The sequence below is a fragment of the Cervus canadensis genome, chromosome 20 (genome assembly GCF_019320065.1).
Source record: "Cervus canadensis isolate Bull #8, Minnesota chromosome 20, ASM1932006v1, whole genome shotgun sequence".
Lineage (NCBI taxonomy): Eukaryota > Metazoa > Chordata > Mammalia > Artiodactyla > Cervidae > Cervus > Cervus canadensis.
In genome coordinates this window covers 23,269,348-23,289,176 of record NC_057405.1, presented here as the reverse complement: position 1 = coordinate 23,289,176, position 19,829 = coordinate 23,269,348, and the positions used below count along the sequence as shown (strand labels likewise).

The window sequence follows — 19,829 nt, the reverse complement described above, 5'->3', positions numbered from 1 at the left end:
GCAAATTGTTATAACATACAAACCCTCAAACTCCAGTACCTTCTCAAAGTAAAAGTCCATTTCTCACTTGTGTGGTAGTCCAATGCAGGCGCTTCTCGAGGAGACGGGTGTGCGGAGGGGCCCTGCGTGCACTCACTCTGGCCCAGGCTGACCAGGACCCATCATCTGCAGCGTCTGGCTCTAAGGACATCCTCAGTGTCCACGTGAGCTGGCGGATGGGAAGGCAGCCCCTGAGGCCATCTGCGGCCTCTCCGCCTGCACGTGGCTCACACCCTCTCCATTCACCGTCCATCAGTTAGGACAGGTCACATCCCCACTCCCAGAGGCAAGCAGATGGGAAATGACGTCCCTGGCAGGCAGCCCCTTCCCAGGCCTTGTTCTGCACCCCGGAGGAGGAGCAAGCTTCTGGGGAAGACAGCTGGCTACCGCTGCCACAAAGAACATGCAGAACAGAATACATACAGTTCACTCAACCAGCATCTCAATACACCAAAGAGACTCTAGGAAAGTATATTTATAATCAGAGGCAAAGTTGTGCAGGGTAACTTGACTTTTATGATTTCTTAATGACCTGACATTCAGAATCTGTTTTTTTTTTTTAATGTGTTTTATCTATCATATTGACAACTATTACAAATTTTTAATACTCTACGCCTTTAATATCACACAGTAAATAGTAAGCTTTTGCTATTTTTATTACTATTGTTATTTTTGCTTTTTATTTGCAAAGAGAATGAAAAATAACTACTTTGGTACTATCATTTGGAGGGCACTTTGGTATCAAAACACAACACGTGCCAACCTTCAACCCAGCAATCCAGTCTCTAGGAATGTATCCTAAAGAGAATACCTACAAAAATTTATGTATGGGGCTGTTCATTTCAGAATCATTTCAGTAACAAACATTAAAGTAATCTACAGCTCAATACTAAAGAATTAGCTAATCACATAAATTTACTTCTTACCTTATACTTGGCTAAACTTTTGACATTTTATAGCAGCTATTACTTTTATAATTTTAAATGAGATAGTTCATTAAAATTTTCCAAAGTTTAGCTTATAGTGAGGCCACTGAAACGAGCTCAGGGCATTAGAACAAAAAATGTGGTGAGAGAGGAGGATGGAATTGCCAGGAATGTAGTATTTGCTGCATTTCTGTTTTGACTAGAGGCAACAAGATGAAATGAGCTTACAGTGCAAGGGGAAATTTAGGTTAGCCGTTACAGGAAACTTTCTGAGACACTAACATAATTTACAAAAAAATCTTAAAGCCTAAAGTCTCCACACAGTTAATCTTATAAATTAAGACATTATAAATGTCAAGATGAACCCTCTGTGTTTTACCTCTAGAAAATTTCTCTCTCCTAATAATTACTAGTTTAGAAGTATTCATCTGTGCATTGTTTAATCCATGTGATTCAGTTCTTCCCTTTATGATTTTAAATTAAGCCAAGTGTACTAAAATATACTCCCTAATAGGTGAATTGTGTCATGTAATTGTAGCAACAAAACAGCCCACCAAGTTCAAATCTTGCTTTAACCCAGCTGCCACTCCATGACAGGATAACCTTGGATGTGAATTCACCTTATAATGAGGATTTTCAGTATTTCAGTGACTAATCCCTTCTACACAGGGCCCAGGGTGATCAATTTGTATTGATTTTGCTAATACTAGAGCAAAATTCCAGTGGGGTCTAATAATAATCTTGAATACTTAATGTGTCTTAAATATCACTGCAGTATTTTGTTCAAATCTGCAGTCTCCTCAAATCTCAAGAACTAATCCACAAATCACTAAGTGATTCACTGAGTATGTGAGCCTACTTCCTAATACCTCATAAGCCTATATTCCACATTTCTAATGGGCTAATTATAATCGGTAATTGTTTCTTCCCTACTTCCAAACTTGTTTCCCTGTTTCCTTTGGGAGGGGCATTTGGGAGCTCGAAATTAAGATTACACATTTTTTATTTTTTCATGCAATTTGGTGCTTCTCCTTGTTTATTAGCAGCTTTATTTCTTTCTCTAACCACATTTTCTCTGGATGTATCCATAAGAGTACCATCAGTTTTAATATCATTTATTTCTGCTTTATTTCCCCTGCATTTCTTTCTTTCCTGAGCAATTTACACAATAACAAATTTATTCTTGCTTTAGTTTCCACCTGCTTTTGCAGCCTACCCCTTTGTCCCTCCCCCGACCACAAACCCCCCCACTTACTTCACCCTGATTTTCAATATCCAAGGAATGATGCACCGTGACACTTAAGGGCACAGCTCGGGAGTCAGGTAAGGGCCAGCAGAGCCACTTGTAAATGTTGTGCCTTGGCTAATTGAGCCCCGCAAGCCTCGGTTCTTCGTTTTTAAGGAGGACATGGTAATGGTACTGTCTACTTTATGGCACTGTTTGGAGGACCAAATGAAATGGGACCACAGGGCTTCTCAACCTCGGCATTGCTGCCATTGGGACCGGGTCATTTTTTTTTATTTCAGAGGGTAGTTCCAGGCATTGCAGGATGTTTGGAAGCAACCCTGGCCTCTACCGCTAGGTGCCAGTAGCAACTCCTTCCCAGTTACGACAACCAAATACATCTCCAAACATTGCCAAATGCCCCAGGGGAAAACTTCCCCTCTGACAACCACTGGTGCACATAAAGCATTTAGCATCTGGTACACGGATGGGACATGATAAATATTTGCAGTAGTTTGATGATCAGATGAATGAATGAATGAATGAATATTCATTTTAATGCAAGTGTCTGAGACAATGCTTGACCCTTAATTAACTGCTTCACACACTAACAGATGAACAAAGGAATGGAAGCCAATGAGCCCGGAGTCTGTCTGTGTTTGCTACACTGTACTAAAATGTTCTGTCTTCTCTTAAAAGCTCCCATGTTGCAAAAAGAAAAACATTTTAGACAAATAGCTTAAGTTGTTCTACCCAAATTCTACTCCCCTTTATTGAAATGTCATTGACAGAAACATGGTGTAAGTTTAAGGTGTACAATCTATTGATCTGACATGCTTATACACTGCAAAGTGATTATTAGTTAACAACTCCATCATTTCACATAATTACCATTTCTTTTTTGTGGTGAAACATTTCAGATTCACTCTATTAACAATTTTCAAATATATAATACAGCATTATTAACTGTAATCACCATTCTGTACATTAGATCCCCAGAACTCGTTCACCTTATAACTGGAAGTTTGTAATTCTTTCACCAAGATCTCCCCATTTCTCCCCCCACCCTCCTCCAGTAACCATGATTCTAGTCTCTGTTCCTTTGAGTTTTACTTTTTGAGATTCCGCATGAGTGATATACATTATCTATCTTTCTCTATCTGGATTGTTTCTGTTAGCTTATTGTCCTCAAGGTCCATCCATGTTTTTTCAGACATTAGCATTTCCTTCTATCTCATGGATGAACAATATTTCAATAAAGATGGATAGACAGATCTTTACCTATTCATTCATTCATTGACGGACACAACTCACTTCCGTATCTAGGCTATTGAGAATAATGCTGCAATGAACATGAGGGTGCAGGTATCTCTTTAAGATCCTGTTTTAGTTAACTTTGTATATATGCCCAGAAATAGGATTGCTGCGATAGTTCTATTTTTAATTTTTTGAGGATCCTCCATACTGTTTTCCATAGTGGCTGCACCAATTTACATTCCGACCAGCAAAGCAAAAGGGTTCTCATTTCTCCATATCCTCACCAACACTTGTTATCTCCTATCTTTTTGACAATCACCATTTTAACAGGTTTGAGGTTTTGATTTTCATCCCCTGACAATCAGTGATATTGAGCACCTTTTCAATACATCTGTCATTTGTATGTCTTCTTTGGAAAAATATCTATTCAGATCTGCTGCCCAATTTTTAATTTGTTTGTTTTTTACTATTGAGTTGTATGAGTTATTTGTATATTATGGATATTAACTTCTTATCAGCTATGCAATTTGAAAATATTTTCTCTATTTCATTGCCTTTTCATTTTGTTAATGGTTTCCTTTACTGTAAAGAACTTTACAGTTTGCTATAGTTTCACTTATTAACTTTTGCTTTTCTTGCCTTCATTTCTGATGTCAAACCGAAAATATCATTGCCAAGGCCAATGCCAATGGCCCCTGTTTTCTTGTAGGAGTTTTATAGTTTCAGGTGTGACATTTAAGTTTTTAATCCATTCTGAGTTAATTACTAGGAGTGGCATAATGATAGTGTCCAGTTTCATTCTCTTGCATGAGGCTGTTCAGTGTTCTCAACACCATCAATTGAAGAGACTGTCTTTCCCTTTCCCCACTGTGTATTCTTGGCCCCTCTGTCATTAATTAATTGTCCATATGTGTGTGGCTTTATTTCTGGGCTCTCTATTCTGTTCCATTGACCTTTGTGTGTTTTTATGCCAGTTTCATGCTATTTTGATTACTACAGCTTTGTAATATAATATGAAGTGAGAAAGTGTGATGTTTCTAGTTTCATTCTCCTTTATCAAGGTTGTTTTGGTTATTCAGGGGTTTTTTGTTATTCCATACAAACTTAGAACTAATGTTCTGTTTCTGCGGGGGGGAAAAACACTTTAATCTAATAGAGATTGCATTGAATCATTGCTCTGAGTAGGAGAGACATTTAACTATATGAACTGTTCCATCAGCATGGAGTATCTTTCCATATTAGTGTCTTCTTCAGTTTCCTTGATTGATGTTTTATAGTTTTCAATGAACAGATTTTCCACCTCCTTGGTTTAATTCCTTCCTAAATATTTTATTCTTTTTGACACTACTGTGAATGGGACTTTTTTCTCAATTTCTCTTCCTGATAAATGGTTGTTTGTGTGTAAAGCACAACTGATTCTTGAATTATTTATTTTGTGTCATACAACTTTACTCAATTCATTATTTCCAACATTTGTTTTGGTAAAATGTTTAGGATTTTCTATATATAATGCTTTGTCATTTGCAAGTAGTGACAGTTTTTCTTCCTCCTTTCTGATCTGAGTGATTTTTACTTCTTCTCATGCCTACTTGCTCTAACTAGGACTTTCAATACTATATTGAATAAAAGTGGCAAGGGTGAGCATCCTTAACTTGTTCCTGTTCTTACAGGGGAAGTTGTCAGTTTTTTAGCACTGAATATGATGTTCACTATGGGCTTGCTTTGTGGCGTTTATTATGTTGAGGTACATTCCCTCTATATCCATTTCATTGAGAGCTTTTATCATGAAAGTATGTGAATTTTGTCAAATGCTTTTTCTACATCTATTGAGTTGATTATATCACTTTAATTTTCTTTTGTTAATGTGGGGTATCACACTGATTTGCAAATATTGAGCCCTTGTTGGATCCCTGGAATAAACCCTACTTGATCGTGGTATATAATCCTTTTAATGTATTGTTGAGTTCAGTTTCCTAAGATTTTGTTAAGGACTTTTACATCTATGTTCATCAGGGATATGTACTTTTATCTTCTTGGGGTGTCCTTTTCTGGTTTTGATATTAGGTTAGTGCTACTGCTAAGTCACTTCAGTCATGTCTGACTCTTTGCGACCCCATGGACTGTAGCCTGCCAGGCTCCTCTGCCCATGGGATTCTCCAGGCAAGCATACTGGAGTGGGTTGCCATTTCCTTCTCCAGAGGGGATCTTCCAACCCAGGAATTGAACCCAGGTGTCCTGCATTGTAGGCAGATTCTTTATCAACTGAGTTATCAGGGAAGCCTATTAGGGTAATACTGAACTTGTAAAATGAATTTGGAAGTGCTTCCTCTATTTTTGTTTTTTTATGGAAGAGTTTGAGAAGGATTGGTATTTATTCTTCAGATGTTGATGTAGTTCACCACTGAAGCCATCTAGTCCTGGACTTTTTTGTTCATTGAGAGGTTTTTGATTACTGATTCCATCTCTTTATTAGTGATTGGCCTGTTCAAATTTTCTATTTCTTCCTGATTTAGCCTTGTTAGATTGTATGTTTCTAGTAAGTTAACTGTTTCTTCTAGGTTGTCTGTTTCACTAAGATCTGTTTCTGGGAATTTGTCTTGTTCTTTTGTTTGGAACATATTGTTTCTTCCTTTTCCTTGACTCCCTGTGTAAATTTCTGTGCATTAGATAAAACTAGCCACCTACACTAGTCTTGAAAGACAGAACTTGTATGGGAGATGAACTCATCAATTAGCATAGCCTTTGCTTCTCGTTGTCTCTGAAATGTTTGTAATTGTCTAACCACCCTGTTCTTAGTGGCTCCCAGTGGTCAAATATGTGCCAAGACTCAGTGTCCCAAGTGGAGGGTCACAGTCATCTTCTGGATGAAGGCCATTTGGAAGTTGGACTCTCAGGCAGCAGCTGGGAAAATATGTCATTAGACCCTATCCAGGGAGAAACTGGGAGGTAGGCATTTCACCTGCTCCCTCTGTACTGGACCTAGTTATTAATATATAGCCATGAAGCGGGGGGCTGCGGGGTCCTTACCCATTAAGAACTTTCTTTGCTATAGTCCTGTAGGACTCCTGAATGCAAGCCCTGTTGGCTGTCAGAGCCAGGTGATCCAGGGGTTTTTCTCCCAAGCAGCAGCCTCAAAAGCTGGGCCACCAGATATGTACAAAAACTTGAGAAGGATACTGGCAAATTGGAGCGGGCCAGAGGGAGAGGGCAGGAGACATGTCCATTGGCTCATGTGGCCTCAGGAGAGAACTTCAGTCACTCTCCAGATGCATCTAAGTTAGAGGCCTGACCTTCAGGCAGCAGCTTGTAAAGTTGGCAAGTAGAATCCTTTCAGGAAAAGACAGGGAGATGGGCATTTCTACAGCCCAGGGCTCACACCCACTAACACCTGCTTCCCTGTCGGCTATAGTATGTGGGTCTCATGCACACAAGCCTCACGGCTTTCAGGACTCGGTGTTTGGGGGGCCTATCCCTCTGGAAAGAGCCTTAAAAATTGGGGTGCTAAATGTGGGGTTCAAGCTCTCGGTCTCTCAGGGAGAAGCTAGGAATTTGAGGTCCCTCCTGGGTGTCTGGCACTGTGCTAGGAGTGGGGTTTATGGTGACTGCGTCTCAGCCTCTCCTGCTGTTTTGATGTGAGCGTTCTCTCTTTCTGGATTTCCTCCAGAGGGAATTTCTGCATGTGTAGCTGCTCATGTGGTGCATCTGTGGGAGGAGGGCAGTTAGGAGCCTCCTGTGAGGCCATATTTAAAGGCCACACCTACCCACGCTTATAAAAGGTAAACCTTAGTGAGTTTTGCTTTTTATAAATGTCAATGAATGACGGCTATGAATTATTACATTGCTGTAGAATTCCGTGCTGGTTTGATTAACTTAAGAGTATTTTTGATTGATGTTCCAGTTATTAAGCCACTGATATGGTAAGAGAAGAAAGCTCAAGCTACTTTTAAATGTTTATTAACTTAAGTTTATTCTATATAAACATTTACTGAGTGCCCGCTCTGTTCTAGGTACTTGGGATACAAGTATCCAACCTTGTGGAAGCTCTAGTCTCCTAAGTAATGGACTACAAAAATAATACATACATACATACATAAAAATAAGGCAAGAGCACTCATAACTTCTAAAATATTAACCTGGGAAATATCTAGATGTACTTACAGCAAAACTCCAGCGGATGACTTTAACCCAAGTAGAAGCATTTTTGTGGCTGACTCATCGGTGACATTTGGTTGCTCACTTATGACTTTGTTTCACTGAATTCTGACTTTCTGATCTGAATTACAATAAGGGTGTTAAATCTTTGATTACCTTTGCATATTTTTTGACTTAAAATCTTTAGATTACGATTCCCTGTGTGCATAGTTTTTGAAACTGTCTCAGACCTACAGGGTTTCTCTTACTTTCTCTAGGTTTTGTCTAATGAACTAAAAGCATACTTTTGTGCTGTAGTGTAACCGCTCTATAGCTAATTTTTAAAAAACTGATACAATATGTGTTTTCTGTGTTTCACTTTTTTAATCTAGAATATCTAACAGATATTGGTGTTACAAGGATTAAAATAATATGACATTTGTAAAACACCTAAAACTAAAGAAAGTAAATTTACTGCACAAAGTAAATTTCAAGTCTGTTTTCTGCACCCACACTAGTCATTTATTTATTTCAACTATTTCTAATATTTTAGCACAGTGAGTAGGGTATTTTATCTTTTTCTTTGTACACTTGTGAGAAAGTAGTGCTACAATGAGAAATAGAAGCAAAATATATACCAGCAGGGCCTTATAAGGAATGTTTCTTTGTCTGTAAACCACTTGTCTCAGAAGTAAATCCCTCCGAATGATGAAAACCAAGAGATGTTTTCACACTTAACTCTTCTTTAAGTTTTTTCCTGATTTCAAAAGATGTTTTCATTGTTATAAAACTCCAAGATTACAGAAATCAATAACTTCGAAAGTGAGAAGTCCTTTATCCACATTCTCATCCCACCTCTCTACCCATACAGAGACTTAGTATTCTATGTATATCCTCACGTTTTTCCTAGTTGTATAATGTATTTTTTATTAAGACTACACTGTACATTCTGCTTTGCAACTGACTTCTAGTCACTTAATGTGCTTGTGTTTGTATTAACATATTTAGTTTCCCCTCGTCTCCAACAGCTACAGAGAGAAAGAAAAGGACAAGTTTGTGGCTGGCTGTGCGCCCAACCACAAGCTCACTCAGCCTACAGACCTAATGGTAGAAATGCCTTCCGCTGACCCATGTGCCAACCCCCAACCCTCTCTCCAACCCTGACCCAAAAGGGCACCAGGAGAGTGACTCTAGAGATCCTCACAGTCCACACCCGGGGGACAGACCTTCCTGTGAGCATGAAGGACTGGGCTGAAGAAAAAAATCCACATTCACTCAGCCCTTAACCCTGAGGGCCTCAGAAAGGTAGTAAATGCTGCACCCCGGGGGGTCTGAGTGTTGCTGCCTGGCCTTGCACGCCCACCTGGAGCAGGAAGGACATTTTATTGAGGATGAGCAGCTCAAGCTGACTTATTGTAAAATCGCCCTGGGAGGCTATTCAACCCACTTCACTCCTCCCACTTCAGAGCTACTTTCTATCACTCCGATATTTACCCTTGGAGCAATTAAGCCCTCCTTTATCTTTTCTGTGCTTTCCTTAGCTGCTCTTTTTAGCAGGTATGATTTAAGCCAAATGTCAATATGTCAGATATTAAATATCCATTCCCATGCACGGTGTGTACAATTACCTCCTCTATTATAACAAACGGAATGTCAATTAACTTGTGTACCGAACTTACACAAAACCGGGCCGACAGCAGTTTATAAAGGACTCTACCCAGGGCGCTTGAAGCATTTAGTGTAGTTGAGGCCTTTCTTTCAGTCTGCAAAGCTGCAGACACAACAGAAGTGAAATTTTTGTAGGAAGGAGTGACAAGCTTTGGGGGCAAGAAAACAGGAAAGACAATTGTGCGAAGCAGCACTTTCATAGCTGGACAGGCTATGATGCCTCCACGGCATCATCGGGGAAGCTTCGGGGCTGGGGTTCCTGCCGGCTGGACCCCCTCTCCCATCTCCAACCGTGACACCAGGGCTGCAGTGGGGGGTGTCCCCAGCCCTAAGCCCCCCAGAGCACCAGACCTTCCGAAGGCCACGTCCAGTTCTTCGAAGGTTAAACAGGAAGTGGTCCGAACTGGATGGCTAAAGCAGAGATGGCCGAGGGGTAAGAACGAGTCAGCAGAAGGCCCAGTCCTCCACCTTCCGCTCCTCGGCCATCACAGAGGTGGCCCACCACGTGGTGGGCGCCAGCCTGGAGCTCAAGTTCTGTTCCCGGGGCCCCAAATAGGTCCAAAGTGACGCGCTCTGAAAGCCTCTTTGGGAAACGAAAACCTCCTGGCCCTGCGACTTACGGCTGCTTCAACCTGTTTCTTTCAGATACCATTGTCCTCATCGCCTCCATAGCGGTTGTGTCTGCCAAAACTCAGGGTAACATCTTCGCCACGTCGGCACTGCGCAGCCTGCGCTTCCTGCAGATCCTCCGCATGGTGCGCATGGACCGGCGCGGCGGCACCTGGAAGCTACTGGGCTCCGTGGTCTACGCACACAGCAAGGTGAGCGCGCGTCTCTGCGCCCGCGCCCCGCGGGCGCCAACCTCTCCGAAAGCAAACTTGGGCTTTGCAGAAACTGGCTACAGCCATGCGAGGACACAGTGTGGATTATGTAAAAGTCCCCATAAATATCCAAGCAGTAGTCAAACACATGAAATCATGCTCAGATTTTGATTTTGTTCCCGTTTCAAGTATTTTTCACCTCTAAAAAATCTCTCATTCTTTTTATATCTAGGAATTAATCACAGCTTGGTACATAGGATTTTTGGTTCTGATTTTTTCATCTTTCCTTGTCTATCTGGTGGAAAAGGATGCTAATAAGGAGTTTTCTACATACGCGGATGCTCTCTGGTGGGGCACGGTGAGTGCGAAAATCTGGTTTTATTTATGGGATGTTGCGAGATGTTTCCTTTGAATACAGTGCAGTGATTCCCATGAGTGGTCTCAGTAAAACTATGAATGAACTTCCAAAAGGGAAGTTTTGTGCAAATACACAGCACATATAATTATCTGAAGAGTTGCCTCATCTGTTTAGGTCTAGCAGAGTTCTCTTACAAATCAACCTACTGCTTCTTGTGTGCCAGTCTGTTGCAAAATAAAAACGAATAATGTTTTAACCTTGATTAAAATGTTCACGGGCTCACTTATTTGTTTTAACTTTGTGGGGAGCACAGCTTTGAAGTACAAATTGTTGTGTTGTTTGTCACTCATCAGAAAGCTTATCTGAGGCTTTAAAACAAAAGAAATAGTAGCTGAACAAAAGTTATGAGTAAAATTGTGGTACAAAAAGGGAAAGAGAAAAGACTGGTAACCATCTGTGAGATCAAAGGTTACAGACACCGTGTTTCAAATTTTTCTACTCTTTTTCCTTTATATGGTTGTTAAAGAATAGTTTTCCAAACAAATAAAAGTTAAAACATGACTCTCCTACACATAGAAAATAAAGCATGTGTAAATATTTTAAGTTATTATCAATGAAGGAACTAGGAAGACGTTACAGCCAGTTCAGAGGACTATCCAAAGAGCAGACCTGTATTAGGAGTGTTGAATGTGCAGAGGCAAACCTGGCTTCTTCCACAGTGAAAGCAGGAAGTCAGAGGAACCCCCACCAGACAGGATTTACTTACACATCTATAGACAAGAATTATTTTGCATTCCTGCTGCAACTTACACAATCATAAAATAGCTCAAAGGCCATGAAAGGTGCAGAGCCTGCCCCATAAAATCAGAAATCAATAACCTAGAAGAACGTACTCTAAACAACACATAGTTTTCCACTGAAGCGAACATTGTCTTTCTATTGTGAAGAATTTATTAAACAGTCATTGAATTGTGTACCTAATTAGAATGTTTTAGGATAAAGGAATGCTTTATACAATGTGTAAACTACATTTCTTTTTATTTTATTCCTTAATATGTTCTGAAAGGGTGAAAATACAACAGCAGTTAAAGTTGTCTGAAGAGTCTCTTTGGTCCGGCGAATTTGTTCTCTTATAAATCATTGGTAATATTTCTTGAGCGTTAGATTGTTGCCAGAATAAAAATGCATCATCTTCTTAAACTATGGTTGAAGCGTTAGTAAGTTTGTTTGCCAGTTTGCCTTGTGGAGCTCACTGCTGCTCTGTTCCACTATTTGTCAGAAGCTCATCGGTGAGTGTTCTTGCCTGGAGAATCCCAGGGACCGCGGAGCCTGGTGGGCTGCCGTCTATGGGGTCGCACAGAGTCAGACACGACTGAAGCGACTTAGCAGCAGCAGCAGCAGCAGCAGTGAGAACTAGAACTGTCATCAAAGATGAGGATAACTCATCAGGGCTTGAAGTAGAACCTGGTTTAGCATAGCAGCAATAAAATGAATAAGAATCAGAAGTATAGTCGTTTGAAGATGAAGATTCTTTTTCCTTAGATTGTCAGAGCTAAATGTCTACAAGATTGTGCCACGGATAACAAAGCATCCTGTTGGTTTCATAATTTGGTTTCCAACTCCTTTCCCTCCCCCAGAAGCAATAATGACCACTTTGAAAGAAGGAAAGGGGAAAACCCAAAAGAGAGCTGTCATCTGACATGCCTAAAATACTTTTTATGTGTTGAGAACAAACGAGAATGTATGACTCATAGTAGGGATAAACTGAGTAAACCGAGCAAAAAGGAGGTTTTTCTAGCCAGCAAGGAGAAGACAGCAATTTGAATTTTAGCTTTTGCATCGCTGTGAAGATCCTAATGTGGCTGAATGACTGAGACCCTTGGGCGCCCTTCTGTACTGAGGTGCAGCTGCTGGTGCATCCACCTGGCACATCTCTAGCATTCCTTCCATCCATCTTCCTTTCTCCTTCCTACTTATCTCCTTCCTACTTATCTCCTTCCTACTTATCTCCTTCCTACTAATCTCCTTCCTACTGCATTGTGTGTTGAGCGTGTGTGGGAAACTATCAATGTACTTACTCACCAGCTTGTTTCTTCGCCAGAATAACCCACGTAGCAAGTTTCCAAAGGTCATCTCTGTGCCTTTCAGGGAAAAGCAGTATCTATTCATTGATTTCATTGCAGCAGTGCTATTCAACTGAAGTTTAACATGTACTTAGCACTCCCCTGATAGCTCAGTTGGTAAAGAATCTGCCTGCAATGCAGGAGACCCTGGTTCGATCCCTGGGTTGAGAAGATCCGCTGGGGAAGGGATAGGCTATCCACACCAGTATTCTTTGGTTTCCCTAGTGGCTCAGCTGATAAAGAATTTGCCTGCAATGCGGGAGACCTGGGTTCGATCCCTGGGTTGGGAAGATCCCCTGGAGAAGGGAAAGGCTACCCACTCCAGTATTCTGGCCTGGAGAATTCCACTGACTGTATAATCCATGGGGTCACAAAGAGTCAGACACAACTGAGCGACTTCACTTCACTAACCTGTACTTAACAGAATCTTTGAATGGCCTGATTATATTTCTTTTTTTAACACAAAAAAATCAACTCTTGATTACAGAAGCAAATATTTTCTAAGATATTGAGCTTCTAGTAATAAAAAAAGGCCTTATTGGTTCACAGTGATATTGTTGATATTAACTAACTCATTAATGAAATTGTCTGAAGCCATAAAAAGCAAACAAGAGAACTTACTGGTTCTATCCTTATAAGAAGAAGATATACTACGTCACCGATGTGAAGTAAAACAAATATAGAATACTCCACTGTGCTTAGTCGCACAACTTAGTCCAACTCTTTGCAACCCCATGGACTGTAATCTACTGGGCTCCTCTGTCCATGGGGATTCTCCAAGCAAGAATACTATAATGGGTTACCATGCCCTCCTCCAGAGGATCTTCACAACCCAGGTCTCCCTCATTGCAGGTGGATTCTTTACCAGCTGGGCCACCAGGAAAGCCCAAGAATACTGGAGTGGTTAGCCTATCCCTTTTCCAATGGATCTTCCCGACACAGGGATCAAACCAGGGTCTCCTGTATTGCAGGCAGATCCCTTATCAGCTGAGCTACCAGGGAAGCCCATGGGATACTCTACATTGTATTATATGTTAATGAAGACCTCAATGAAATCTTTTTAGTTAAAACTGTCCTTGTTGCATGGAAGGCACACCTTGCTAACTAAGGAAACATCCAGAATATAGGGAAATGAAGGAAATGAAAGAATCCTCATTTGGTGCATTTCTTAGTGCTGGGCTTTGGTGAAAAAAAAGAAATCCCCATTTATTTTTTTTAAAAAAAGTCTGACATAGCGACATTTAATTTAAAATGCAATTTATAGTCTATAGATACAATATTCAGTGAATTCTAAATATTATATGTGAAACTCTTCCATGAAAAAGATGCTGTCCCCAAACCAACTTTAGGAGGAATGTGTAGTACAATCAGCACTGCTCAAAGCAATAACAATTCAGAGAACTTTGGTCCCTGGAAACCATTCCCATAATAATAGATGACAGTACTCAGCCCCTAGTAAGGGCTGGTGTTAAGCCCCTGGCAGATGCCCAACCACAGATGGGGGCTGCATGAATGGATATGGGGAACCTCTACAGCAAAGGAGCAGAAACCAATGCCCTCCTGACAGACCTACAGCTTCAGGACAGACCTACAACTTCAGGGCAGAAGGGCTTTGGGAATACATCACTTCCTGTTAGTACTATCCTCCTTTTCAGTTACTTCAGGTTTATTCTGAAATAATCAAAGAACAGGTTTTCCTGGAGTTATTTTTTATCATTAGCTCCTTCTTTCCTGTTATTATCTTCCCTCCTTTTGATTTGCTTTAGATTTATTCTGAAATAACTTAAGATCCCATCCTCCTAAAGTAGTTTTTCCTGGTAATGACCCTATCCTTGAAGGCCAACTTGTCCTTTTTTTATTTACCACTCTTACTGAGTTGAAGATGGTGTTATGGGTTTTCTTTAAAGATGCAACAGCAGCAGATGGTATAAACCTACTCTGAATATAGCCTCCACCTGAGACCTTCAGGCATGTAGAGGATGTGGTGTTGGCCAGTTAGTCCTAGAATTTGCTCTAAAAACCTGGCACTTTTTCCAGGCAACAATATAGAAGGCTCTGTATGTCATGCACACGCAACAGGTTATGCAGCCCATATGTCTACCGTGAGTTCATCCCCCTACAAAATCTAAGAATAGGAAATGGTGCCGATTTGTGGAAAGAGCAAGGATACCCTTGTCCTTGATGACACTGGTCACCTTTCTGAGAATCAGCCCTCCTTCCATCAGGTTTACCAGGACATAATGTTTTCTGCCACCTCTTAGAAGCTATTGGTTTCTGACTCAGTAAGTCTGCTGACACAGTAAATAGAAGTGTTTCTTACTATCAATGTGTTACCTGATGGAATCAGAAGCTTTACTTCCATCTGTTCAGGATTGTTAACAACCAAGTGAAAACTGAGATATACACCCCTGGCAATACCTTCCATACAGTCTAGTGGTTATTAACCTCTCCAAGCCCCACGCCTACCTTTGGGGCATTTACGGGGTATATTGGGCATGAATCCCTGGAGAACTCTTCCCTAAGACATCTGTTCTTGAAATTGTCACACGTGCAACTCTGGACACTTTTGTTCAGTGTTTTCTAATAGTATTGAGCACATGCTATATTAAAAAAAAAAACAAAACAGTATTATAGTCAGGAGACCAGGGTTCCAACCCCATCGTTCGTGTGAGTAGAGATGTGATATTAAGCAATCATTTAATATTGCTGTAAAACTAAGAAAATAATAGTACCAAACACAAAGTTTCTCGTTTCAAATGAGACTAGGACGTGTAGATTCACTTTATCAAATACTAGGTAGTTGTGACTGCCACTGTTATTACTTATTTGACCACAAGCCTGGAAGGACAGTAGGGAGTGCTAATGCCCTGAGCTCCCTGGCATAGCAGAACCTGCATTTTATGATGCCACCACTGTGGAGTTTCCAATGTTTAAAGATTGAAAATCTTTCTGACCTACTAGTTCAAGATGACCAAATGTCAAAATTAACTTCTTAGATTCAGTGACTACCTACTATCTGAAATTGTATGCTCAGGAAGCAGCCCAAGAGGTTACTTGGGCTAAGAGAAGAGGGAAGAAAAGAGACTAGAAAGAAGAAAAACAGACAGAGAGGAGGAAAGAGCAGGGAAGGAGAAGGAGATTGTTGACAACTGTTGACAGGAATCTTCCCCCTTAAAGGACCCCCTTAGGAATTGCTGGAGGGAATGTAAGTTGTGCACCCACTATGGAAACCAGGACAGCTATTCTTCAAAAAAAATTAAGACTAGAACTACCACATGATTCTGCAATTCCACCCCTAAAGAAAACAAAAACACTAACTGGAGAAGATATATGCACCTCATATTCATAGCAGCACTATTTACAATAACCAAGATATAGAAGCAACCTAAGCACCCATCAACAGATGAATGGATAAAGAAGATATGTTTATATATACAGTGGAATATCTCTCAGCCATAAAAAAGAATGAAATGATGCCATTTGCAGCAACATGGATGGACCTAGAGATGATCACACTTAGCAAAATAAGTCAGAAAAAGAAAGACAAACACCATATGATTTCACTTACATGTGGAATCTACAATACAAAGCAAATGTACAAACATAGCAAAACAGAAATAGAGTTACAGGTACAGAAAACAAACAGGTGGTTGCCAGAGGGCAGAGCAGGAGGGAGAGGGAAGAAATAGGTGAGGGAGATTGAAAGGTACAAAATAAGTGAGTCCCAGGTGTAAAGGATAAGTGCGGGAAATATAGCCAATAACTGTACAATGTCTTTGTATGGTGACCTTGTAACTAGACTTACCTTGGTGATGGTTTCAAAGTGTTATAGAAATACCAAATTGCTGTGTTGTGTAACAGGCACTAACAAAGGGCTTTAGGTCAATTATGCCTCAAAACAAACAAATAAACTAATAGAAAAAGGGTGTTAGGACCAGATGTGAGTTTACCAGAGGCGGGGAGTGGAAGGTGGAGGAATTGAATGAGGATAGTCAAAAGGCACAAACTTCCAGCTATAAGTGCCATGGATATGATGTACCATGCAATAAGTATAATGAGCTCTGCTGTGCATTATATATAAAAGTTACTAACAGAGTAAATCCTAAGAGTTTTTAAAACTATATATATATATATATATGTATATATCCATTTCTTTAATGCTGTATCTATATGAGATGATGGGTGTTCACTGAACTTATCGTGTTAATTATTTCATGATGTGTTCAAGTCAGGGCATTGTACTGTGCACCTTAAACTTCTGCAAAGCTGTGTGTCAATTATATTTCAATAAAACTGGAAGAAAAAAGATTAAATAAAATAAAAATAATTTTAAAGGGACCCCATTTAGGGGGAAATTATACTGTACTGTGGAAATCTACAAATAGTCTATTTTTAATTTGCTCACATGAATGCATTAGCTATAAACAGCTATTCATAACTGTGTTCTCAAAACCAGACCAGTAAATATTTGTTGATTTGTTGCTTGAAGAAAAGAAGGTAGGTTTATATCTCCTGGTCTCAAATTAATTGTGCTCTTGAAAGCAAACAATTAACTGTAGCCTAACCTATGTCCAAATTATAATCGGAGCACAGCACTTGCCATCCCATTAAAGAAAAATATTGAGGAAAGCTTGGACCCGAGTTGACATTTGTTTTTCAGTATTATTCCTGAGGGAGAAAACACTTGATTGTTGAACCCACTAAGGGGCCTGGAGCAGACCTCTGAGTTTGCTACCATAATTACTCCTTTCTGCCAATATTTGCACCCCAAAGACTCTCAGAAAATCTCTCCTTACCTGCATGACTGCAGTTGAGGGCAAAACTTCCTCTGAGCTGCTCCCACCTGCTGCAGCCCCTCCCAGTAAATGCCCACCTGGAAGGACAGCACAAGCCACAGGCGCCATTGAGCCTGTGGCCAGGGAGAGTGGGCCTGTCCCTCTCTTCCCGACCCGTCCCGTCAGGCTGGTCTGCCGGCTGCCCCCTCTAGTCGTGACGTGTGACAACCAATTCAAGTATTATTTTGCTAAAACTGTACTGCAAGAGATATTGGAACGTCTAAAAAGTGTGTTTTTTAATTGTTTAGGGACTCTTCCAGGATGGTTTGATGGAATGCAGCTTCCCTGGTGGCTCAGACGGTAGAGAATCTGCCTGCAGTGCAGGAGACCTGGGTTCGATCCCTGGGTTAGGAAGATGCCCTGGAGAAGGGCATGGCAACCCACTCCAGTGTTCTGGCCTGGAGAATCCCCCTGGACAGAGAAGCCTGGTGGGCTACAGTCCATGGGGTTGTAAAGAGTCAGACACGACTGAGCGACTAAGCACAGCCCAGCCAGAGGTTGCCTTAGAAAGGGAGCAGCCAGGGCAAGCAGGGGGTCAGTGGGATGCCCCCGGATAATAGCAGGAGGCCCAGTCTCCCCCTTTGCAGCCATAGGAAGCAAAATGATCTGCCCCACAGGCACAAAACAGAGGAACCCTTGCCCCCTCTCCCTGGCATCCTGGGGCTAGATCCTTCCCCAGCCTCGCCTTCAACGAAAGGTCCCTGGGCTGGCTCTCAACCAAGCAACACCCCAGCGACTGTGAGGTCGGGCGGAGGAAGCGGTTGCTCCAGACTGGGCTGTGGGCCACTCCAGCTCCTCCTGACCTGGCCCTGGTGGCACAAGGAGTGGGTAGGAGGGGTCTCACCGTCCTCCACCCTGAGCACCCCAGGTGTGACTCTCAGGGTTCATGACACCTCATCACCAGTGCTGTAAGAGGGGCAGCCCTGAGTTTGAAAGGAAGGTGCAGGCACTCTTAACTGGACTGAGTATGTAGTCGCTTTGCTGTGTCTGCAGGCAGCAGATTAAAACCCACTCACAGCCCCAGGCTCAGGAGAACAACTCAGATGTGTGACTGGAATGGAAAGCAGACCAAGAAATGCAACATTATTGCTGTGACCAGACCATGCAATTTCTCCTTCCGTGTATTATTGTTAATAAACTACTGGAAAGGATTAAGCTGTTTTGCAGAAAAGGTGCAACAGATTAAACTCCTTCCTGCATATTTAAGGTTATGAACCTGTCATGAGATGCAGCCAGGAGTGTTTTATCTGCAATCAGAATCCCTTCCGAGACTGCCGGTGGCATCTTGTTCTCTTGTCTGCTGGTTTGCAGAGCACGTTCTTTCTCACAGCCCAGGCGAGCCCTCCCCATTCCAGGCCCTTCTGTCCGCGCAGGTCATCCTCCTTGTCCTTCGCTGCAGGTGGTGAAGTCACCGTGAGCTTTTCCAGCCCTGCTCCCTCTTCATGTTGTGTCCACGCTGTCTCCGCCCTGTGGAGGATATGTTCATCCACACGACTAAGGCTAGCCCTCCACCGTGTGCCCTCCCCCTCGACTTGCTGTTGCTGCTTAGTCACTGAGTTATGTCTGACTCTTTGCGACCCCGTGGACTTTCATCTGCCAGGTTCCTCTGTCCATGGGATTTCCCAGGTGAAATACTGGGGTGGGTTGCCATTTCCTTCTCTAGGGGATTTTCCCCACCCAGGGATTGAACCTGAGTCTCCTGCATTGGTAGGCAAATTCTTTACCTTCTAAGCCGTCAGGGAAGCCCCCTTCTCGGGTACCCCCCACCATAGAGCCCCCACCTCCCCTCTGCAGACTCGGCCTCTCTGCAGACGGGCACAGATCCATCCTAGAAATCCCCACCTCACGTCAGAGATTCCCAGGAGTTCTCACCCCAATTTCTCACTCTGTTACCAATGTTTTTGAAAGAGTTCTTTACTCATTTACTAAACACTTAACTGCGGTCCTCTTACTTTTTGGCAAGCTTCATGCTAGAAAACAAAGAGTAAAGAAATAGTCCTTCCTTCTAGTTGAGGAAATGAGGCCTGAGGGAAAGCAGAGTAGACCACCACTCGTGATAAGAGCCGATAGGAAACGAGCAAGACAGAGAGAAACCAGTGGCCCTGCTGTGGACAGTGGGCAGTGGGCCTCTCTGAGGACACACAGCTTAGGACAAGATCTGAAGCATGAGAAGGTGCCCTGGGAAGGGGGAATGGCTGAGGGGAGAGACTGTGCAAGGGCTCCGCAGAAGGATGGCCTCGCCCATTCAAGGAACTGAAAGGACTCTGTGGTCAAAGTGCAGTGAGCAGAGGGAAGGCCAGGACGGTGTGGGGATGCCACAGAGACAGGGTCACGTGCTCCATAGCTCAGAGCTTAGAATTTATTCTGAATTTGGTGAACAGCAAATTGCAGGACTTTTAGAGAGGAGTAAGAAGATAGCCTGTACAGGTGTGTGGAGAAGGAAACA

General features: G+C 41.9%; 1 protein-coding gene across 5 annotated transcripts in view; it reads left to right on the top strand.

Annotated features, from left to right (window-relative positions):
- The window catches only part of KCNQ5 (potassium voltage-gated channel subfamily Q member 5), a 583,703-nt gene that overhangs the window by 451,911 nt on the left and 111,963 nt on the right, over positions 1-19,829 (top strand). For all 5 annotated transcript variants that reach the window (XM_043439129.1, XM_043439126.1, XM_043439127.1 and 2 more), the window contains 2 exons: positions 9,892-10,067; positions 10,300-10,425. In XM_043439129.1, coding sequence (XP_043295064.1) covers positions 9,892-10,067; positions 10,300-10,425 — 302 coding nt within the window. The remainder of the gene's footprint in view (positions 1-9,891; positions 10,068-10,299; positions 10,426-19,829) is intronic.